General features: G+C 50.7%; 1 protein-coding gene across 3 annotated transcripts in view; it reads right to left on the reverse strand.

The window, feature by feature from the left end:
- The window catches only part of DISP3 (dispatched RND transporter family member 3), a 73,448-nt gene that overhangs the window by 22,679 nt on the left and 26,230 nt on the right, over window positions 1-24,539 (reverse strand). For all 3 annotated transcript variants that reach the window (XM_070511088.1, XM_070511087.1, XM_070511089.1), the window contains exons 2-3: window positions 7,258-8,359; window positions 6,110-6,329 (exon numbers count right to left, since the gene is read on the reverse strand). In XM_070511088.1, coding sequence (XP_070367189.1) covers window positions 6,110-6,329; window positions 7,258-8,359 — 1,322 coding nt within the window. The remainder of the gene's footprint in view (window positions 1-6,109; window positions 6,330-7,257; window positions 8,360-24,539) is intronic.

Below are 24,539 nucleotides of genomic sequence, written 5' to 3' on the forward strand. Positions count from 1 at the left end.
GTGTGTATTCTTAATTGAATGTGTTGTTCAAACCTTCCCATAAAGAAAACTCCAGACTCAGTTTCATTCATGAATTCTATCAAACATCTAAGGAAGAAATAATACCAGTTTTATGCAAACTCTCCAGAACTGAAGAGATGAGAATACTTCCCAACTCATTCTATAATACCAGAATTACCCTGATACCAACATCAGACAAATACATTACAAGAAAACTATAGCCTAATGGCTATCCTGAGCATATTGTGCCCATGAACACAGAATATAAACAGAATCTAACACTATATAAAAAGGAAACTATATCACAACCAAGGTAGTGGTTTAGTCCAGGAATGCAAGGTTAGTTTAACACTAACAACTCAAACAATGTAACTGGTCACATGAAACTAAAAAGAAAAACTGCATGAATTCTCTGTAGATACAGAAAAAAATATTTGCAAAGTCCAATATTCATTGCTAATTTTTAAAAAACTATCAGCAAATTAGGAATAGAAGGGAACTTCCTTAATCTGACAAAGGACATCTATAAAAAAAAAAAACCTACATACTTTGGTTAGGAATAAGACAAGGATGTTCACTCTCATCACTTTTATTCAACATTGTACCAGAGGTTCTAGCCAGTGTAATCAGGCAAGAAAAAGAAATAAAAGCCTTCCAAACTGGAAAGGAAGAAATAAACTGTCTTCTTTAGCAGAAGACATGATTAACTATGTAGAAAGTCCAATGGAATCTACCAAAAAACTTCTAGAACTAATACGGGAGTTAGCGAGGTTACAGGATACAAAATCAATTCTATTTCTATATACTAGCAACTAATAAGTGGAAATTGAAATTTAAGAATAATGTCATGTACAAGTGCATAAAAATATGAAATAGGGATGCATCTGACATAGTCAGATGTACTATGTTCGTGGGTCAGAAGACTCAATATTGTTAAGATGTCAGTTCTCCCCAAATTGATCTATGGATCCCACACAATCATAATCAAGATCCTAGCAGAGCTTTTTTTTTTTGGAGAAACAGACAAATTTTAAAATTCATATGGAAATGCAAAGGACTTAGAATAACTAAAACAACTTTGAAAAAGAACAAAGTTGGAGGACTAACAGTTGGACAAGACACAGTATAAAGCAACTGCAATCAAGACAGCGTAGTATTGTCTTGTGCAAATAAAGAAACAGATTGATGGAACAGAATAGAGAGTCCAGAAATAGACCCACACATAGATGGACAATAGATTTTTGTTCTATGGGCAAAGTAAATTCAGTGGAGAAAGAATAATGTTTTCAACAAATGATACTGGAATAGACATAAAAAATCTGAATAGACAGTTCACCAGAGAAGATAAATGGATATCAAATAAGTACATAAAAAGATGCTCAACATCACTAATAACTAGGAAAATGCAAATTAAAATCATAATGAGATACCACTACGTGTCTATTAGAATGGCTAAAACTTTTTAAACTGACAAGACCAAGCATTAGGGAAGATGTGGAAGAACTGGAATTCTCATACACTGCTGGTGGGAATGCATAATGGGACAACCAATTCAGAAAACAGTTTGGCAGTTTCTCCAAAAGTTAAATACACATCTCATGTAGGATCCATTCATTCCACTCCTAGGTATTTATCTAAGACAAATCAAAGTATACATCCACACAAAGGCTTGTACATCAATGTTCACAGCAGCTTTACCTGCAATGGTCAATCCTGGAAATAGCCCAAATATCCCTCAGCAGGTAAGTGGATGAACAAAATGTGTCATTTCCATACACTGGAATACTACTCAGCATTTAAAAAGAATAAACTATCAATACACAGATATAAGTCAAAATAATTAGCCTGAGTGCATGAGTTCAATCAAAAGAGTCATAGTATATGATGCCATGGATATAAAACTAGAAAACAAAAACCAATATCCAGTGATAGAAAACAGAAAGTGGTGCCTGGGGTGGGGGTGGGACAGCAAGAAGAGAAAGGATGGAGCGGTTATCAGGGGACATGAGGAAAGTGTTGAGGGTGATGGATGTGTTCACTATCTTGATCGCGGTGAAGGTTTTATGGTGTATACACGTGTCAAAACTAATCACACTGTAAACTCGCAAGTCTACTCAGTGGGTTGTACATCAATTATACCTCAAGAAAGCTGTTTAAAAAACCAAGCAGGACATTTAGAAACCAAGTAGAAAATACATCTGGATGACCTCCTTTGTTGAGTTAAGTGGTTAATTGATCTTTCATTAGAGGAGAAAATGGAAAGTTCAAGCAATTGTGCATTCATTCATTCACTCATTTGTACAGCATGTACAGAGCGCCTTCTAGGTTCTAGGTCCTGTCTTAGCTGCTGGCTATAAAAGGACACAGGCCCAAATTTTCACTCTTAGGTATAAAGGAATAGCTTCTGGAAGACCAGTATTCCTGCCCAGAACTACTAAAAAGACAGATAAAATTCAGAAGTCACCTGTTTGATGACAGTAGAGAGTTCCTGAAGCAATCAGAACCAGAGGGCTAAGACTCCAGAAAGGGAAGAACCTAGGAAAGGTAAGCTGCCCTCCTATAGCCATTTTTACCCTGGAGGCATTTGCTGATTCTGTACACAGGCAGAAGGCTGAAAATCTAGGCTGGGAGTCAGACAAACTGGCAGAACCTCAGGTAGAGACTTGCAGACCAGCACAACACATGGGAAGTTTCCCCTTAGCACTTTCGCTGAATACTGGAGCCGTGTGGGGCATGAGGCTAAAAATCTAAAGCAGAAAGCCTCTGAAAAAGCCCGAGTGAATTTTTTTAGCTGTTTTGAGACACAAAGATTAGAGTTTGGAACCTGTCAGGGGAAGGGGTTCTTCAGAAGACACCAGGTTCTCAGTTGAAAATCCTAGAGAACCAAGAGCAAACTAGAGGCAGGCTGAGACTTTTCAGGGCTGCAAACCAGCCTTGACTCAGGGTAACCACTGGCCGTTTAAGGTGATCAGCCACAACTCTTATCTGCCTAGTGGAGGGAAGGATAAACTTTCTCTGGAGGAAATCACATGATCTGGACCTCTATGTTTTTATACACAATGTTCATCACTCAATAAAAATTACCAGGCATACTCACAGGCAGAACCACATGACCAAAAACCAAATGAAAGGACAGACTACAGAAACAAATGCACAGGTTATCCCATATTGAAAGTTAGCTGATGAGAACTTTAAAAGAATTATAATTAATATGTTTAAGAACAGAGAGGATAATATGGTCAAAATAAATGAAATGATGAAGAATTTCACCAGGATTTAGATCAATAACAAAGATTCAAATGGAAATTCTCAACAGAAAAACACAACATTAACATTAAAATCTTAATAGGCATTAAATGGCAGGTTAGATACAACAGAAGACAGGATTCACGAAATGGCATATCTAAACCAAAACAAAGAAAGACAAAACAGAAAAGAGAAACCTAGAAAAGAGTACTGAAAACACCTGGGACTCATGAAAAGATCCAACATTTGTATAATTAGAATCCTAAAAGGAAAAGGGACAGAAAAGGAGGTAGAAACAATATTTGAAGAGATAATAATTCCTAAATTATTCCTAAATTCCTAAAACCAATGAAAGTGTTTAACTCATGGATTCAAGAAGTTCTGTGCACCCCAAGCAGAACAAATACAAAGAAAACCCCACCAACATAAATCATAGTAAGACTGGTAAAACCAAAGACAAAGAGAAATGTTCAAAGCATCTAGAAAAAAAAAAGACAATTGTTCAGAGGAACAACAAAAGATTTTCCCCTGATTTTTCCACAAAAATGATGGAAGTCAGAACACAATGGATTGACATCTTTATTAAAAGAAAATAACTGTCAATTTATAATTCAATACCAGCAGAAATAGTCTTCAAAAAGGAAAGTAAAATAAGGATGTTTTCTAGGCAAACAAAACAGAATTTATCACCAGCAAATCTGCACTAAAAAAACACTAAAGAGAGTCCTTCAGATACAAGGAAAATGATCCCTGAGGGAAACAAGAAATTGTAGAAAATAATGAAGAGCAAGAGGAAAGATGAATATATGAGCAAATATAGATGGATATGGACTCAGTAAAATAATAATGTAATGTCTTATGGGGTTTAAAATGTATATAGAATGAAAACACAGGCAACAAAAATGCAAAAGGCCGAAGGTGCAAAAATGCAATAAACGTGTCCTAAGATTCTAGTATTATCAAGGATGTAGTAAAAGTGATAATTTGTATTATTCTGTAATAAGTCAAGGTGCATGTTGCCATCTCTTGGGTAACCAGTAATAGAATAATAAAAAAGATTTTATTAATCCAAAAGAAGGTACTAAAGTCAAGTCTGCTTGTCACCACTCCCATGAAGCTCTGAGGGGAGAGGGGTTTTTTTATCCGGGAGTTTTGCCTCAGCAGCTGAACATATTAGGGAGAGGTAATTGTTGGTAGCAGAAACCCTGAGGATCCTTCTACAGCCAGCCCCTTCCGGCTTGCCCACACAGCCAGTACCTTTCCCTGAGGCACCTCCATCCATCCATCCATCCAACCATCCATTCAGTCCCCAGACAAAGCCCTACTAACGGGTTCCTGGCATGTGCTGGAGGCTAGGCCGACAGAAATGAACCAGAAGCAATCCCAGTCCTCAGCAAACTCACACTCTTTCGGGACATAATTAAACCAGATCTTCCTCAAACTTTAATGTGCGAACAAATCACCAGAAATCCTGTAGGTCTGGGAAAGCCCTTGAGATTCGGCATTTCTAACAAGACCCCAGGACTGCACTTTGAGTGACAAAGAATTCAACAATTAAAATACAGAGTGACAAGCGCTATGAGGAAATTGCAGCTCAGAGAGGTGAAACGGCTCACTGAAACTCCCACTGCGAAGTGGAGGAACTGGGATCTGACCCCAGATATATCTAACTCCAAATCCTGTGTATGCGGTTTCCTGCCTCCCTTAGCGAGAAGGAAGGGGACTGTGGAAGTGGGTAGGGTGGGCATCTAATCCAGCCTCGGGGAAAAGCCACCCACGTTGCATCTTAGTGGACAAATAGGAGTTTGTCTGGCAAAGAAGCAGGGCTGGGAGAAGGCTCCGACCACAGCACCAGGCAGAAAAACACAAAGGATGAGGGTTCTGGATTAGAAAGCCTGGATTCCAACCTCGTTCCACCACTTGTGAGCTTTATAATTTTGGATAATTTAGTTAAGCCTCAGTTTCCTCTACTGTAAAATGGAGATCATTATAATAGCACCTCCCTCATTGGGTTGATGTGAGAATTAAATGAGATCCTGTATAAAGGGCTTAGAACAGTGCATGGCACACAGTAAGCCCTCCATAAATGTTAGCTCTGATTACTGCAGCAGTTGCTTGATATAACGGATGAGTAATGGAAGGAATGAGGGTATTCAGGCAGAATGATTCGTCTTGCGCCCGGGGCTGGCCTCGGCAGCCTGGTCAGGGCAGGAGACTTACAGGCACTGAAATTATTCCCCAGCAGGACTGACAGATGAACTACCTTGCCCTTTCCTCGGGAGGATGGGTCCAGTTGTGTTCTTAGACGCGCATCCCAAGGCTTGGATGACAACCAAGCACCCACAGCCCCACATCACTTTCACATCTCACAGCTCATTTCCTCCTAGTGACTGCAGAAGGGTGGCAAGACCCATTGCCACTTTTTCTGTAGGGAAACTGAGGCCCAGAGAAGTCAAGTGACTTGCCAACTATCCCCCTGGGTATCAGAGGCAGAGAGGAACTCCTTACTCCCTGGTCAATACTCTTTCCAGAAAGCCGTTTAGTACTATCTCAGGAGAAAATCGATACCCAAGACCTCCAGGGCAAGAGTTCTGGGATTTCCTACGCCCTCCAAAGCTGTCATATTCAATAACCATTAGCACTGATCAAGAAAAGAGGTCTTTCACCTGTCAGAGTGACAGCAAGGAGGTATCCGGCTCTGCCCCCGATTGGGGAAGAAAGACTTCCTAGGGAAGAGGTTTCAGGAAAGGGGATCTGGGATTTATAAGAAAGAAGCACCTGGAAACCAATTCTCTACCCTAATACAGCCCTTTCCTGGTACACACAAGAGCAGGCACATACTGGGTGTGGCTGGACCTCCTACCTAGTAGACTGCTTGGCCAGCATGGCCACGTAGGTAACCACGAAGCTCTGAAACTTGGCCCGCTGCTCCTCCCAGCGATCGTCCACCGAGTAGTAGTTGGGCAGAGGTGCTCCAAACAGGATCTCGCTGCGCAGGAGGGAGCTCTTGAGGTTTTCTGCGGAGAGGCCCTCGTCCACGTACCAGTAGAACTCAGGGTGAGTCATGGCCAGCTCAAGGGAGCCTGTAAGGGTGGAGGTCCAAGGACGCAGCAGCTCAGCCCCCACCAGCCCTCCACCAACGTCATCCCGCCCTCTCACCACTTCACCTCCTTTCTAAGGAGCTGGGAAAGTCCCCCTCGGGCTGCCTCCAACTGTCCCTAAGAGGACAGAGGGACGGTTTAGAGAATTCACAGCCGCCCAAGAGGAGCAGGCCCCCAGATCTGCTCAGGCGGCTCCCACTAAGTTCACATTTCCATTTCAGCTTGAACGTCACCTAATGCAAAGGCTCAGTCACCGCAGTCCTGTAACTCCACCTTCCCCTTCCAGTCCCTCCTCCATCTACCTGGAACGCTGCCCACAGCCCCTTTAAAAAGCACGCCTAAGCCCCGCCCCTACAACCATCCCTGGCCCCGCCCTATCCTTCCTCAAGTCCCACCCCTAACCTACCTCAAACTAACCCCACCTTGGTCTTCCTTCGATCTCAGCCTCTCCCCTATCTTCCTCTGACCAGATGCCCAGTTCTCTGTAACCACACCCTGGCTTCTCTCTAAAAAACCTCAAGCCCAAGTCCCAGCCCCAGCCCAGGCTTCCTCTAACTCTGGCCACAGCATAATTGCCAGTCTCCCTCAATCCAAGCGTGCGCCCAAACCTCCTTCCCTGCCTCCCTTGGTCCCATCTCAGTCAACCCTCCACCTAGCCCTCCCTCACACGGCCCCCAGGCCTGCCCGGCACTCATCTCCAGCCTGACTCCGGCTCACAGCCAAGCCCCACTCCGTCCTCCTACAAGGCTCTGAAGTCCTGACCCCACCAGGCCCCGCCCCAGCTCATTCAGGACCCTCCCCTTGCAAGCCCCACCCACCCTCAGCCTCCGTCCCTTACAAGTCCCACCCCCAGCTCCTTCAGGCCCCGCCCTCTACGGAACAGGCCCCAGCCACACCCAAGCCTGCTCACCCCGGATGTCGGCCAAGTCCTGGCCCATGCCGTCGTAGTAGATCTTGCCGCCCCTCTCAGTGGGGAAGAAGTAGGTCATGAGCGAGCTGGGAGGGGAGCAGTAGGAGTAGGAGCCGAGCGGCAGGTCCTTGAGCACTTCATGGGGCTTCCAGCAGAATTCCCGGAAGCCCGGGTGGTCCATGATCTTGCGCTCAATCTCGTGGATTGTCACCAGCCGCTCACTGGTGAAAATGTTGCGTTCCGCGTCGCCACGTGCTAGGAAGATGAGCTCGATGCGCCAGTGCGCATGCGTCTGGGTGTTGGCGCTCACGTAAGAGCGAGAGTACTCCCAACGTGAGGCGCCCCGGCGGGCACGGCTCTGATTGGCCGCGGCCGCCATGGGGGGCGGGTCGCTGGGTTGGCGGCGCCCAGTCTCGTCCAGCCCCTGGTTCCTCGGGGCTTCACTCTGGTTGGCTGCCAGATCTGCCAGGGGCGGGGTCTCGCGCCGAAGACGCCCGCTCCGATTGGCTACTGGCTTCTGGGAGGCAGAGGTGTCCCACGACAGGCCGGGGCCACGCCCCAGGGCCACAGGGACCGCGTGGGGCGCCCTGGCTGCGGGTCTCGAGCGGTTGCCGAGATGCAGCTGCTGCAACTGCTCTGAGATGAGGCGCTGGAGCGTCTCAGAGGTGAAGTCAGCCAAGTCGCGCCGGTTGCGCCCCCAGGACCCAAACTGGGACTTGAGTGCCAGCGCGAGGGCGTCGAAACGCTGGGAGGCCTCGTGGTTGCGGATCTCAAAGGCATTGTAAGAGATGTCAATGTCCAGCGGCGGATAGTAGAGGAACATGAAGGCTGACAGGGCCATGGGGATGCTGCAGCCCAGGAAGAGCACCAGCCCAGCACAGCACGGATTGGTGAAGGCCCAACCCAGGGTACTCCAGAAGCCCGAGGCTGGGGGCCGGGAGGGCAAGGTCCAGTGCCGCCAGCAACACTGCCCCCCTGCCCCAGCTTGGGGCCCCAGCTTCTGGGCCCTCCTGAAGGCCTCACCCGTTGCTTCCTCCTCCTCTTCCTGTTCCTCGTCCAGCCACACATCCTGCAGCAAGGGGTCATCCTCCGAGTCCATAGCCTACAGGAGAGGGAGAGGGTTAGCAGGCTGGAGAGAGGGAGAGGACGGTGCCCTGTGGCTGCAGTCGCCCAGCCCTGGGTATGAACCCTGCCCACTCATAACCAAGTACAAATACTACAATGGAATTGCATCCCGCAGGCATTCAGCCCAACAGAATTCAACCACATGTGCACCAAGCAGAAAGAAAAATCCTCTTATTTGCCATCACCTCCCCCAACTAGATCATGGCTTTCAAGGTCACAGAAAAAGAAAAATCTTAGCCCTTTTGCAAACAGAAGAGGTATTCCTCCCCATGTAAGGGATATTCAAGGGAAATTTTGGCTATGCATGATTTCCCAATTTTTGTTGCATTCTGATTTTAGAACTCACTGCCAATGTGAGGCGTAAGTCCACTGCAATCACTTTTAAAGTACCTTACTATAAAGTACCTTACAGAAGTATCAGGGTGGGAGGGAAAGAACATGATCTTTGGAATCAGACGGACCCTGGTTTGGGTCCCGGTGGCGTGAACCTCTCTGAACCTCAGAGTCTTCATCTATAAAATAGAGGTAGCCATTCGTGCCTCACATGATTGTGGGGAGGGTCAAGGGTGGAAGCACTCTGCAGTCTGTATAGTACATTAGTTATTATCTGTCGCATAAGTAGATTTCTTTGCTCCCCTCTGGGGACTGTAATGTGCTCAGCCATGGCCCATGTGGCTGTGCCACAGCGGATGCCTGTCATAGCTCTCCTCAAGAAGTCTCCATAGTTCCCACCCCCTCTTTGGGATGCTGCAGCTGCAGCCACTGTTTGTCAGGCTCAGATACTTAACATGCAGCTCCAGCAGCATCAGACCTTTGGGCACAGACAGGGGTCAGGCATCTGTCTCCCCAAGACATGGGCACGAGCAGCAGGAGGGCCTGGCAGGAAAAGGCAGGGCTGGGCAGCCCGAGGATTCCAGCAGGATGGCCCGAAGGCAAGAGGCCCCCAGGCATCCCCAGGCACGGCCTGTCCCCCTGTCCTGTCTGCCCTCTGTTTGGACAGAGAGAGACTCATTATCCAGTTAGACGCCAGGCAGTGAGAGGAGGAAGCTAATTATGCCAGAGTTGGCTAATTAATGCTGCCTTTCTTATTAACATTCTCTAGAGTGCTCCATTTCAATTAGACGGTCTGTCCGGGAAGAGAGGGGCAGCCGTCAGCCCCGGGAAAGTGAGGAAGAGAGGGGAAGGGGAAGGAGGGAGACAGAGACAGAGACAGAGACAGAGACAGAGACAGGAGGCAGGAGAGATGAGAGACAGAGACAGATGGAAAGAGGAGAAACAGAAGGGTGAGTGGGACTGGGTCCGGGCAGAGACAGGGATGCAAAGAGAGAAACGGAAAGAGTGAGCATGGGGCGCTGGCGCTGGGTGGGAGAGGAGGGGGCACAGCAGAAGACTTGAAAGGGACAGAGGCCTGGAAGAGGGGGGAACTGCTCTGTAATATGCAAGATTCTTGTCAATGAAATAATTAAACTCCGGTTTATGATGCCCTAAAGCGAGTCTACCAAGGGGATGAAGGGACGCCAACTGCTCTGAGGCCCAATTTGTATTCGCAGAAACACCTGCGAGTGAACCAAAGGCGCCCAGACTCACCCCATCTCCAAAGGGCAAAACCAAGTTTGCACATGGAGGTGGGGGCCTGTGGGAGCCTCGCACAGTCCCAGCCACCTACCAGCAGGAGGAAGCCGATGGTAATACGGTGGAGGAGGCAGGAGCGACTTTTGAACTGTTTCTGGGGACTAAGTCCATCCAACCTGTCCCCAGCCTCCGCCTGCATCTCAGGGTGTAGTTTACAAAGCTTTGGAGTGTGAGGAGGTCAAAGGCCAGGATGCTGGGTCACAGCAGCACTGATTGGGTGATTTGGGGGCCCCTCTATCCCACTGCTACTCCACTAGGAACGCCACTCCCTTCCCCAGCTGTCCAAATCTAAAGCATCTTTCAAGGCCTTGCTCAAACGTCACCTCTGCCAAGAAGCCTTCCCAAATCTGACCGCCCCCCACCCCCAGCTGCTTGTCTAAGCTTCTTGCCATGCTTTGGGGATAAAAATTACTTACAGACAGAGAAGGTGAGGCAGTGTAGCAGAGTGTTAAGAGCTATGGCTTTGGAGGCAGACAGACTGGGGTGCCAATCCCAGCTGTATGATTTAGGGCAGGCGATATAAGCTTTCTGAGCCTTAGTCTTCCCATCTGCAAAAGGGGCCTAAGAGCGCTCACCACAGAGGTTGTGAGAAAGATGATCTCACAGCAGGTTGCCCACAGTGCCTGGTAGGTATAAGAAACTCGGGAAATGACAGGTACTGTTTTTTAGACTCTGCTTCTCCGTAAAGGCTGTGAACTCCTAAAAGACCCACATGCATTGTATTTGCCAAAGATGGCCTCAACAGTATCTCCCATCTCACATGCTTTTCTCACGATGGCACTTGGAGACTTCTCCCATCAAGAAGTAATGCCTGCATTCCTTCCCCGTGGATCCAGCTGGGCTGGTGACTGCAGCAGAAGTGGGGCTCTGTGACTGCGGAGGCTAGGTCGTAAAGGGAGATGCACCAGGTCTTCCACCTGGCTCTCTTGGGACACTCCTCCTTGGGACCCAGCCACCATGCTGTGAGGAAGCCCAGACTAACCCATGCAGAGAGACCACATGGAGGAGCTCCTGCCGACAACTCGGTTGACAGCCAGCATTAACCACTGGACACGTGTGAAGACGGATGATTCCGGCCCCCAGGTCATTGAGTAACCCCAGCCTTCAGGTCTTCATGCTGAGGCCCAGATACTGTGGAGTAGAGCTAAGCCACCGTCTCCTGTGCCTGTCCCAACCCACAGAGTCCATGAGCATAACACACTGGTTGTCATACATCACTAAGTCTTGGAATAGTTTGTTACAAGGCAATTGTAACTGGAACAAGGGCAATAGCGCCCATCCCATATGCATGACTCCATGGCCTGCAGGCAGCATTTGCTGGATTTAAGTGACCAGAAAATTGGGCACAGCCATTTTCCCTCCCAGTGAGAGCCCCGCATCTGGGTGGACGTGAACTCCGAGGGATCAGAGACTTGGCTGTCATGTTCCCTGCTGGGTTCCTGTGGCCTAAAATACTCCTGGAGGGGGTCCGTGCTTAGCAGACGTTTATTGAATGAAGGGAGGAAAAGGACTCTCTGAAGAATCTGGGTTAGATTTTAGATAGAACTTTCCCACAGACAGAGACAGTCAGACACCACACGTACACGCGTGTGGCAGAGAGTACGGTTTCTTCTGCGGGGGGTGGGAAGGCCTGGAGAGTATGAAATGGACCAGCCCGAAGTGGACTTGACCCCGGCCCCATCCCCACCTTCTCAGGCCACCCCTGAAAAGAAAAGCTTCCATGTGGGAAATCTCACCAGACGCTGCCTCCAGCTTTCTGTGTGGCCCTGGGGATGTCCCGTCCACTCCTGGTCCTTGTCTCCCCCATCTGGCAGTGCGATGGTAAAGGCCCAGGTCCCACCAGTTGTGACACCCCCAGACTCTCTGAGAAGCCCTAGTCTGCAGGCCAAGGAGTGTGGGTGGGATCTGAGAGACGCCACCAAACCGAGGGAGGCCTGGCTAGTGAGTGGAGTCTGAAGCCAGTGCCTCAGGCAGCAACCACCTCTCCAGGCCCGTCCACAGGATGGGCAGCAAACTGCAAATTTGCTTTCCTTTCTCAAGTGGCAGGAATTGATTAGCTTGGTGAAGAGCTCCAGCTGCTCCTTGGAAGGGAGCTAAGGGTGGCTCCTTCGATACCTGTCTTTGGCCCAGACTAAGAGCCCAAAGTAGGACTGTGGTCATGGGGCACAGATCATGCTGTTATGATCCCCCATTAGGACGGGCCCTTGGAGTGTGCTCCTGCTCAGCGAGCAACGGGCTCTCTGCCTTTCTCCATCTCTATCTCTGTGTCACACACACACACACGCACACACAGACACACACATAAACATACACACTCACAGGTGGTCAAAATTAAACTCTGTGCTTCCCAGGGGCCCATGAACCAAGGTGGACACACATCCATGGAACAAGGTCTCCCTTGTCTTGGGAAAAGCAAGTGGGGCAGTTGCCTAAAAGGGAACAGCAGACCGTGGGAGCCTTAGAAGGAAGAACCTGGCCCAGTTTCAAGGGCCAGGCTTGGGGCAACCCAAAGCCACATTTGCAGTGTAATCCCAGTTCTACAACAGGAAAAAAAAAATCCACATATATGTGCATTTTTAAAAACTCCGCTAATAGTGGTTATCTCTGTCTGGAAGGATTGTGGGTGATTTTTATTTTCTCCTTTATACTTGTATATTTCCAATTTTGCTGCACTGATCAGGTACAGGCTTACTTTTAGAATCAAAAATAAATGTTATTTGAAAAGAGAGCGTGTGTATGTGTGGGGAAGGGATTTTGCTAACAGCCTTCAACTCTTGGAGGAGACTATAATAGGCAGGAGGGGAGGGTTCTGTCCTCCAGGGACAGAAAACAAGGCGAGGTGGCTCAAGTTGCAGCAGAAGCGATCCTGGTTAGAAAGCAGACGGCCTGGGCAGAGAGGGGGCTGGCAGGTGCTCAATGGGTGGATGAGTATGGCGTCTCCTATTCCCCTGAGATGGAGAGAGGCGTCTGTAAAATGGGCAGGAAGTAGATCATGGTCCAATGGTCCCCTTGGACCCAGAAGGGACCCAGAGCACAGGTAGTCCAACTCCTTCATTTTACAGATGGGGAAACTGAGACCCAGCGAAGAGAAGGGACTTACCCGAGGTCATATCCCAGTGGCAGAGCCAGGACTATTGGCTCAGAGGAGTGCTCAGTCTCCTCCATCACCGGATTTTGGGGGGAGTTTTTGGCAGCCTCGGGCGACAACCAGGCCTGGAGAAGATGCCGTGTGGACTCAAAGAGGCAAAATAGGGAAGCTATTTTTAAGGTCTGAGAAAAGATGCATTCTTCAAGTCATAGGCCAGATGGACTTCCCCAGCTGGACAGAAAGGGGCTTCGGGGGGAGGCAGTGTTGCCTCAAAGACGCCCCCAGGCCCCACCAGGTCTCACTCTCCTCCCCGGTGGCTCAGGGATGTGTCCCCATGCCAGAGCCTGCCTGCAGCCCTGGCTACCACTTCCCTCCTCCTGGCGAGGGGTGACGGAAGCCTTCCTTCTTCATTCCCCCATCCCAGCCAGACTATTAAAATGTAATCAAAAAATCACATTAGACATGCAGATTTGACTTAAAATACATATATGTATGTACAATTTAACAGCAATTAGGAGCTAATCAGCTTTTCTTCTTGTCTCGGGGTGTTTTGCCTCCCTGGTTCAGCTCTGGTCCTTGGAAACATCTTTGGGTCTTTGATTCTCCTACCCGTGGGCTGAGAGATTCAGGCAGAGTTCAAAATGAGATATTTTGAGTTGAACAGCTTCATCTATACCTGATGTGCCCAAGTGGGGACATTGTGTCCTTCTCTGCTTCCTGGTTGTCGGCCCACCCTTTGGTGAATTCAGCCCATCTGACGCAGAGAAGGGAGGAAAGGAAAGAGGGCTGGCCCTCCTGGGCATCACTGCCCTCAGTCCCAATACCCCATCTTCTGAGAGTCCGCCACCCTCCAGATGCCCCGGCTTTGTGCCTGCCATCCAGAGTCCCAAACCCTCCTCTCTGAGACCTGGGAACTCCATCTCAGGCCAGGAGGCTGCAGAAGCATTGGAGACATGGTGGCAAAACTGGGACAAAATCTCACAGATGGGGTGAAGTCGTAAGTCCCACTAGATCAATGCAGAAACTCTGATACCCTTTAAGATAGCATAATATAATAATTACCTGTTATGTTAGAACATGTGCAATCTCTCCATCCACCCTCTCTCATACTCACATAAGCCCTGCAAGGGAGGCATTATGAGTGTCCCCATTTCACCAAAGAATAAACAGAGAGGTTAAGTGACTCCTTTGTGGCCACACAGCTAATAAGGGGTGGAACTAGAGTTTGAACCTCAGGTGTACCTATTCCAAAGCCCACGCTCTTTTCTCCATTCCAGGCAGCCCTTGAGTTTCTTGAGAGCGGAGATGTCTTCATCGTTTCACTGAAGAAACCTACTGCCCTTTAGCAAGCCTGCACCATCCCCACCAGACCTGAGTTGGGCCTCATGCAATCAACTGAAGACCTGGGCAGAGTAAAGGGCTGAATAAGAGTACTCTCTGCTGACTGCAGGAGCTGGGGCATTGGTTTTTTCTAGCCTTCAGACTCGGTCAGAAACCCCGGCTCCTCCTGGATCTCGAGCCCGCTGGCTTTTGGACAGGAACTTAGATGCCTGGCTCTCCTGGGTCCCCAGCTGGCCAACTGCAGACCTTGGGACTTCGCAGCCCCCATAATCCTGTGAGCCAATTCCTTATCACCAGTCTATCTACCTATATCCATCATCTATCTCTCTCCTATTGGTTCTGTTTCTCTGGAGAACTCTGACGAATACAATTTCCACAGGGGGAAAGTCGGGGTGAAGCAGGGAGCCCCATCCTAGCATCTGGACCCCAGGGCCCTCCTAGAGTTTTCTCTCAAGAAGCCCCAAGTCCCACCCAGAAGCTCAAAGGAAAACGGCAGCAGAGCCAGGGAACGCCCTCCACATCTGTAGGGGAAGGAGGTGGCTGGGTGACTTTCAGTACTCGTCTGGGCCCTTCCCCCAGCAAGCAGACCCTAAGTCCTCACCCCATCCTCACTGCCCCGGCCCCGAAGAAACCTGGCATTGTGGCTGCAGCTGAAGCCGGTACCTGCTCCCCATCAGACCTGCTGCCCCCAAGAAACACCATCCTCTTTGGCTAAATTTGCCAGCAGAGGGCAGAAAATTCAGAGGGATGCACATGACCATTCCTTCCCCCAAAGAAAATCGGGGCTTATTTATTGGGAGCCCAGGAGGGGTTGGAGAGGGAAGAGAGGTAGGCAGGGGCTCTGTGGTGAGCCTATCCAGGCCCCTCATTTCTCAGGGAAGGGCGGGCTGCGGAGATGGAGCGCATGAAGGATGGCTGGCCTCCCCGGGCTGACAGCTGGTGAGGAAACTGTGGGCACTGACTCATACACCCAACAGCTCCATATATATCAGGCAAACAAGCTTTGCTCCGGTCAATACATCACCCGGGGAAACGTCCCAGCCAGCACCAGAGGAACCCAACATTAATGGTCACAACAGCCACTGTCACTGTCCCCATTTCTGTGTGTTCTCTCTCTAATGGGCGTAGTGGAACAGAACTGGTCCCCCAACACTAAGAGTGATATCCAGTACTGAGAGCAGCAGGGCCCGATCGTCCGGGGGAGCGGGGAGCTAAGCGGGCATTTTGCAGTCAGACGAACCTGGGTTCCAACCCTGGCTCTGCGGCTAGCTGGGTGCCCTGGGCAAGTCTCAGTTTCCTCATTTGTAAATTGGGGATGGTGAAACCCAGCTTGCTGAGTCACAGCAGCCAGTATGTCATGATAAGCTTCGCAGATGGGAGGAGCCCCAAATCCGGCCCCTACTCATGGGCAGGTCTACAGGTCAGCCGGAGCTGACTCCTTTACTGTCGACCGCAGAGGCCCTCGCACTCTGATGTGGATCAGTCACCGGGTGCACTTGTTAGAATGCAAACTCCTGGACCGGACACCAGATGCAGTCCATCAGACTCTCAGGGCATGGGGCCCAGGAATCTGGGTTCACACCACCTCCCCAGGTGATTCTGTTGCAAGCAGTCCACGACTATTCTTTGAGAGATCCTGCCGCCCTGGGCACCCTCCCCAGTCCCCAGTGACTTCTCCCTGGTGATCTGGCCTTTGGCCTTCCCCAGCTGGGGCTCACACGTGCAGGCTTGTCCTGCCTCCTGGCTCAGCGCATGGACTCAGCCTCCTGGACCTCTGGCCAGGGCTCACTCCTCAAAGTACCTCTTCTTCCAGCCACGGGGAAGGAAGAAATAATGGCATTTGGGCCAAAAACAGGACTTTATATCCAGAGAGGGGGACGCAAACAGGTGTCCCAGATCTGCCAATTGGCTCTTCCTGGTGGGGCCAGGCAGTGAAAGAGAATAGAAGGCCAAAGGCTTCCTATCTGCCACGCCCCGCACAAGGGGCTTGGGCAGGAAGCCTCCCGTCTACTGAGCACCGCTGTGTGCCCAGTGCTGGGCGCTTTCCTTGTTTATGTCATCTCTGATCCAGCCTCAGCTCGACAGGGCAGCTTGCAGGAGTGGGGCTGAGATCTAAGCCTCTGCAGGCCGGCTTCTGAGCCATCCGTTTAGCCGCTGAGCTCTGCTGTGCTCTACTGCCGAAAGGAATTTCACCCTGCCTGACCTACTCTTGCCTTTCTCTCCCCTCTCCTCTCTGCTTGCACAACTCAGGCCTCACGGCCCAGATGCATCAGCTCTGGCTCCTGGTACCCGCCAAGCAGCCTTGGCATCTCTGAGGAAAAGGCAATAAAAGCTTAATAAAACCAGCAACCCTTTCAGAGCCAGTGAAATACAGCCCGGCCCCCAGACATCCCTTGCCTGAAGGGTCAGAAGGCTCCTAAAAACCCTCACAGCACGCCTCGGCCAACCTGTTAAAGCCGCCCCCCTCACCTCCCCTCCCCACCCCCAGGCCCAAGTCCTGGCCACTGCTGTGAATTCTGTGTGAGCCCGGAGGACCCACTGGGCCAAGCAGCCAGGCAGCTCCCCAGCCCCCAGACCACTGGGTTAGTAAAAAATAAAAAGATCCCCACAAAATACGACCAATAACCATGGCCATAAAAGCCAAATTGGATTCCTTCCTGGCTGATAAGCTCAGGGCCCTTCTCTCTCTCTCTGAGACCTGATTAACAAACATGTAAAACAGTTCCCCTCACATCTCCGGCTCCAGCAGGAGCCAGCTCCTCCTGGAGCTCAAGCTCAGGGGCAAGGGAGGTGGCAGAAGCAGGGGATGGGTAGTTGGGGCAGCAGAAGTGGCCTCAGGGGCTGGGAGTATGGACCTGCCCTGCCGCCAGCCTGCTGGGGTACCCAGAACAAGTCACTTAACGTCTCTGGATGGTTGGTTCCCCACCTGTCAGATGGTGGATGGGGAGAGACACTCTCTAAACACCCCACCTCTGATTCTCAGTGGCTGCCCAAGAGGCAGGGCGGCAGAGGAAGGGGACTGGGCTCCCCTCTACCCCTGTTCAGAAGCTATTGTTTAATGGGGGGGGCGGGGCACGCAGGGTAGGTCCTACTGTAATGTCACATCAAGCAGCAGGAGCTGCCAAATAGCGCTGGGACCCAGGAGGTGACCATCTGCTGGTTCTTAGCTGTGGGGAAACCTTCGGTGACCACTGTCCCTCCCCTCCCCCAGCACACCCAGACCACATCTGTGGGTCCAGGGACATTGCAAGACTCATCTTGGCCCCATACCACAAAAGATAAGCCTGAGGGTAAATTGGAAGCTAAAAGATAAAAAGGCACATTGGCCATGTGCTCAAACCCACTGAGGGGCCACCCCGACTGGGTGGGGATGGAGCTCTGGGAAGGGGCTGTACCCCCAGCCTTGCTGCCTGGAGAAAGAAGGTGAGAAATCTTAAGGCAAATCTGCCCCTCTGAGAACCCAGGGCTCCCCAGCCCCTGCTGCCTGGGAGAAAGAGGCCAGAACCAGATGAAAGCAGCCCAGCAAGGAGATGCTGGAGGCCGCTCAGGTCCCCATGTCCCCAAGCCAGAGCCATTTCTCTTCCTGTCCTTGATCCGCTCATCTGGGGGGTACTGAATGATATTGCATCGATGGAGCAGCTTACAGCTTACAGGTGATTTTCGTATAGGTTTTCTAGTCTCAGGAATTATTTCCAATTTGCAAACAAGAAGACAGAGGCTAAAAGAAGTAAAGGGATTTATTTGAACCTGATTTCTCATAAGCCGAGTCCTATGCTCACTATATTAGATTTTATGCGAGTCTCCCATGAAAATTCCCAGCGTTCTAGCGTCAGCTCTCCCAACCCCCGGTGGCGTGCGCACACTCGCACTCATGCACACACACACACGCACAGGCACTCTCAGGGCCTGCCCCCCGAGTCATTCTGGCCCAGTCTAGGCACAGCCCTGCCTGTGTGGGAGCCTCCCGCGAAGGGAGGAGAGCAGAATCATCAGGGACTGACGCACAACTTCACCGTCTTGGGTATCCAGGTGGAAAGGCACCTTCAGAGTCAGTACAGGTCAGTGGCTCTAGGAAAGGGTTTCTCGGCTCTACAGCTGATTGACAGCTCAGGTGTGTATAGTGGGGACAGGGAGGTCAGTCCAGGAGGTGCGCTCAGTACCCCTCCACACCTGGGGCCAGCACAGAGGCCCCTGAAGGGTGAGGGGGTCTGACACTTGCTCTCAGCCTCAGCCCACCTTCTACAATGGTGCAGCTCCCTATGGAGATAAGAGCCAGGTTGGAGCTGAGGGACAGCAGATCGCTGAGTACCACCCTCCCCAACTCTGCTGCCTTTCCCACAAAATGCTTAGGAGATTCAGGGCCCCAGGAACTAAGGACTGATGCTCCTGGCCCCGGATGCCAGGAAAGACCAAATGAAGCTGCTGGGCTCAGGAATCCCAGGCCTCTTCCAACCCACTTCCACCCTGCCCAGTGGTGCACTGTTACCCTAAGTCCACGGGGAACTGCTCACCCAATCCTTCCACCACCATGGGGCTCTGCCTCCTATTTGCTTGTGACCTCGGGCAGGTCTTTCCTCCTTCCTGGGCCTCAGTTTGCTCTTCTGTCAAACGGGAGGGCTGGACTCAATGAGCTTTCAGGTACTTCCCAGTTCTGTCATTTGGAGTCCCCAAAGGGCCAGGATGCAAAAGTGTGACAAGAGAGAAGAGGAGGTAGCTTAGGGCTGGGGAGCAGCTGGGACGTTGAAGAGGGTTGCAGGATTCTCAGGGGGCTGGGGCTGCAGCCTCTGTCAGCTTTGCAGCCTCCTGGGTTCCAGCCCCTGCTGTGGACAGGAGCCAGAGGAGCCCCACGGCCTGCAGAATGGGGTAGGGCTGGGGCATGCAGTGGGAGGGCAAGGTTCAGGGCTTCAGACTCTCTCTCCCCAACCCTGAGCTGAAGGGTGTTCCGGGGACAAGAACAAGACCCTTCCCTTTGTCTGTCAGTACTCGGAGTCAGGCCTTGCCAAATCAAGGCCATGGCTGTCAAAGTCCATCAGCCCCGTTCATCAATTCTACATTTACCTGTCCATTCATTCCCTCACTCATTCATCATCTTAAGTCATTCACTTGTTGGTACTTGCTATATAAAATAAGGACATTCTTTTAAAGCAGCATCTTAACTTTGTGATGTCTTAAACTTCCTTCCTCCCAAAGGCTCTGTGAAACTTCCCACCCCAGATCTATTCTCATGCTAACTAATGCCCAAGAGTGCCTCTTGGCTGACATGTCCCTGTTCATCACTGATCCCCGCCTCTGTTACTCTGGGCCCATCTGCTCAAAGCCTCTGGAAGACCAGGTTGGAAAGTGAGGAACCCTTGCAAGGAACACGCAGCAGCTACAAGCCTGCGAGGTTCTCCACCAGCCAGCCTCTTCCCAGCTTCTCTGGCTGAAGAAAGGAAGGCGTTTTCCCCTCCAGCTGCAAACACTTTTCCAAAGCCTGGATTGTCTCCAACTTAGCCTAGTGTCTCTCAGGCATGGATTGCAGAGAGGAACCAAAACCAGCATGCTGCCTTTGTGAAGTCACAAGATGATGCTTTAAAACCAGCAAACTCTTTCCAACCGGGAACGGCACACACACAATCATGTCTAGAGAGATCCCAGTCCCAGCTGTGTCCACACGGAAGGACAGGGGAAAACATGTGGATGAAGGCCAGGAAAGTCCTGCCAGGCTGCCAGATGTTGCCCACATCTAGACTCCGAAAAGCGATCTGCTCGTTTGCTTGGGAGTCAAGAAGCAAATGGTCAACCCATATCATCCTGTCAGCCAGGATGCAGCCCGAGTGTCTGTGTGCAAATTACCTAGATCACTGAAGGACCCAAAAGATATTTTGGTTTCAGTGATGCTCATCCTTAAAGACCGAAGTCAAACTAATATAAAGGCCAAATTGTGGGCCTCAGTCATCGTACGGTGGTTGTGCTTGTGGCACTGAGGCCAGCCTGCCTGGGGCTGCGTCCTATCTCCGTTGCTTACCAGCAAGCTGCCTAGTCTCTCTGTGCTTCACATTTCTCATCCTTAAAAAGGAACAATAATGGTAACTCTCTCATAAAGCAGGTATGAGGGTGAAAAAAATACCTGTAAAGCTCTAAGCCCAGTGCCTGGCAAGTAGTAAACATTCAAAATATGATGGCCATTATTACAATCATCGTTATCATTGGGGTGACCACCCTGCAGAACTCTTCCAGAAAAGAACATGAGAAATCCTCCAGGACAGTGCAAAGGCCACTGCAGTGGGGGAAAAACACAGACTCCTTTCCGCACAGCCCAGGAACATCAGTTCACCACAACCGATCCAACTCTGAGCCCCATTTAAGTGGCCTACCCCAGAGACAAGATCAGCACATTCTCCTTCATGACAGCAGTGGCTTCCAGCTGGCAGTCATGTCTTCTCTATTAACAAGGTTTGGCAAAGAACCATCGTCCAGGTGCCAGTATGTATGTAGGATACCTTGGGCAGATGGCTGGGCGGGAATGAGTCTTCCCTACCACACCCCATCTCCCACCAAGACGTCAAGCTGGGGAGAGCACCCGGGGGTACTGCAGTCACCACCCACGCGAAACTTTCCTCCTGACCCTGGAATGATCATTTGCCTGGATCGTGTCTTTTGAGCCCCAGAGGTCATCTGGGTCCCCCTTCTACTTCCAGAGGGGCACCTGGGTGAGCCATTGCTTATTAACCATCACCTCTGCTCCAGGCAGGAGGTGCCAGGGGTGGGGATGGGAGACACTGGTGAGCTCTGCAAGGACAGAGACTGAGGTTTTCCCACGTCAGCATGCCCAGTGCCTGGCACAGAATGCAGCTGCTCAGGCAGACACTTGGGGGTTAGGGGATTAAAGAGAAGCCTTTTTCTGATAGAAGAGGTTTAAGTCAGGACGTCACTCCCTGGTTCCAAGGAGCATCCAAGGATGTCTGCTGGCATCCACATCCATGCCAATCCTTCCCACTTCCCCTCCACCTCCTCCTTCCCAATGGCCAAGCTCACTGCATACAGCGAGACTCTAATCTGCCACCCAAGGGCCCTTTCCAAATTGCCCAGTCCCCAGTCTGGTTCCTTCAGAGGGAGGAACAAAGGGAAGAAGTGAGATGCCAGAATCATGGGCATGTCTGGGGGTTCTGAGCGCCTGGGGGGGGTCTCTCCCGAGTCCAGGGAGAAACATACCCAGACCCTATGCTTCAGTAACATCCCCCAAGGGCTAGTCCCAGGACCCTGCACCAGCCTGCTTCCTTCCAGGTTTTGGCAGAGACACGGCTTCTGCCAGCACAAATGCCAGCAAGTGTGACAAGGCCTGGAGGTGTAATATAAATAGCCTGCTGCTGCCCGTCAGCTCTTCCTTCCCCTTGGCTTTGGTTCCAAAGCTTCCCCTTCCTCAGCCCCAGAGTAAACCTGCTGGCAGGGGCTCTGTGGGGCTCCACCTGCCTCTTTACCAGCTGTGTGACCTTGCGCAGGCGAGTCGACCTCTCTAGCCTCAGATCCTTCAGTGGCAAAGGGGAGTAAGAACACCTGCCTCCATGGTTGTTGTGGGGATCTCATCCATCAATATATGCCAGGCATTTAGCACAGTGCCTGGCACATGGCACACGCTCTGTCTTTGCTACTGTTACTGTTGTTTGCGATGATGATGGCCTGGGGCAGGTCAGCAGGGCCAGGCTTGATATCAGGGAGGATGCGGAGGAGAGGCCTTGGGCAGGGAAAGGCAGTTGCATTTCACCTCTGTGCTGGGAAGGGAAGTGTTAGGCCTACTGCCTGCATTGTTCAACCCCCTTTCCTGGGGCCGTTTGGACCCTCCCCACACACTCAAGGAGGCCAGCCTGGATATGTGGCATGCCAGCCTGGGATTCTAAGATTCAGGCTCTGCCACCAATGTGCTGTGCGATACTGGGCAACTCAACTGCCCTCTCTAAAGTAACTTCCCCAACAGCAGAGGCCTCTCGCAGCTCTGACCTCTTATGAAGTTAAATTGTTTTTCATAGTCCGAGCCCCACAGTGGGGCTCCTACCTGAGTCCATATCCCAGGCAGACGGGTTCTGACTCTCACGGTTGAGGTCAGACCCCGAGGTGCAGAGGTGAGGCACCCAGTCTCAGCCCCAGCCCAGAAGCCTGGGGTATCCATCCTGGGAGGCACTGAGAGAGGCCAGAGCTACGCTCAGGCGGCAGTGCTGCCCTTCACCCCTCGCCTAGCCAGCAGAAGAATTTACATTCTTTTGAAACCCATCACATAATGGTTTCTTGACAAAAAATATTGAATGAATGAATGAATGAATGAATACCAGAAACAATGCAGAGTACTGGGCAAAAGAGGGGCTTGCTTCATTCAAGTCAAAATCTGATCCCAAAACTTGGCCTCTTCTAGCTGTGTGGCCTTGAGCAAGCCTCTTCACTTCTCTGAACCTTGGTTTTCCGTTACGTTAAATGGTGATAACAATCCACACACCATGAGATGGTTGCAAGGTTGAGATAGCACCTGTAAATGCTTAGTACATGGCACACAGTAGGTACTCAACGAATGGCAGCTATTATTATTGCTATTGTTATTACCAGCCTGCTGTTCCCACTGTAGGCAGAGGCCCCGAGGCCATCAGCCTCGTCTGGTGCCCGTTTCCGAAGAGCTTTGACTACCACACAGCCGCGTTCATCGTAGCCCTCCCGCCCGCGTACCTTCCAGCTGGTGAGGAGACGGAGTGGCTGTCTGGTTTCTCGGTGGCCAGGCAGGCAGGGAGCTCGCTGGGGGAGGCTCTGCCACCTTTCCTGGACCAGTCCCAGCAGGGTCCATGCCTCCAGCCTTTGTTGAGCAGCTGGAGCGTGAGCCACACTGTCTGCCCGTGAAATGCGACTTTCGGAAAACATGCATATTGGTGAGCTGGTGTGTGTTTCTATTTCGGGCCGACACTGCTCTCTTTATTTATTTTCCCTGGGCTTTGCGTTTGGAACCCAGCTTGGAAGCGTGTTTTGACAGACTTTGACACTGCTCCCGGCTCCTCTGGCAGGAGACAGGCTCGAGGCGGGGGAGGGTGGGCACGAGAAGGAGGATTTCAAATGACAAGCTCTCCTCCCCTGCTAGGACTGATGGACCATTGGATACCCCTATCTCACTGTCCCAGCCCTCGGTTTCTCCATATTGGGTGTGGGGAGGAGTATAAGAGAGATTCAGGTGGGTGAACAATTTCAAAGTGGGGGAAGGGAACTAAGGATGCCAGCCGTTGAACTTCCAATCGTAACAATGCTAACATCATTATCAACACCAATGATTTTATTCTCAACCACCGTTGTCACCACCACCACCATTTTTGGGTGCCTATTTTTATGACTGACAGTGGGCTGGCTGATTGCCCTTAGGAAAACCACGTTATCTTTCAGCATCTCACTCTGCTCATCTGTAAAGACAGTGTTTGCAGTGCCCAGCTCATGCGGCTGAGAGAAGTGGCTGCTCAGACAAATGGCAGCAATGACTGTCTCCCCTCTCCCCGCCCAGCCTCAGATGCTGGCCAGCTGCCCACGGACAGCCTACTTGGTGAAGTCTTAGGGACCAGGGGTTGATTGCTAAGCCCCTACCCACCAGGCAAGGCCTCTAAAGCTGTTCCCAGCTAGTCCTTTCTCTGTGGTCATTTGCACCACCCTAGCATCTGCCTTAAGGGAAGAAGGGTCTTAACTCAGACAACTCCATCTGCCTTTGAATGACCCAGTGAGTGGGAAGGGAGATGAGGAAACAAGGGAAACAGGTCTAAACTATCAGAGAAAGGGGCTCAACCCATAATTCCAAGATTCTAAGGGTCAGGAGATGCAGGTTTTAGTCCCTACTCTTCTACTCATTCATTTATTCATTCACCAAGCATGCGCCAGCAGAACCAGCTGTTCATGCAGAGGATATACTGACACTAGAATCAATGCCTGCCCCAGTGGAGATTGCATATCAGCAGTATGACCTCAAGAAAATTACTTGACATCTCTGGTCCTATAAAGGAAATCATCTGAACATCCCTTGCTCAGAGGACAGGATGACTTCCCCAGTGGTGGTGCTCTGAGGAAGGGGAAAGGTACCATAACCTCTAGGGTCAGAACCATG

The sequence above is a fragment of the Equus asinus genome, chromosome 5 (genome assembly GCF_041296235.1).
Source record: "Equus asinus isolate D_3611 breed Donkey chromosome 5, EquAss-T2T_v2, whole genome shotgun sequence".
NCBI classification, from domain to species: domain Eukaryota; kingdom Metazoa; phylum Chordata; class Mammalia; order Perissodactyla; family Equidae; genus Equus; species Equus asinus.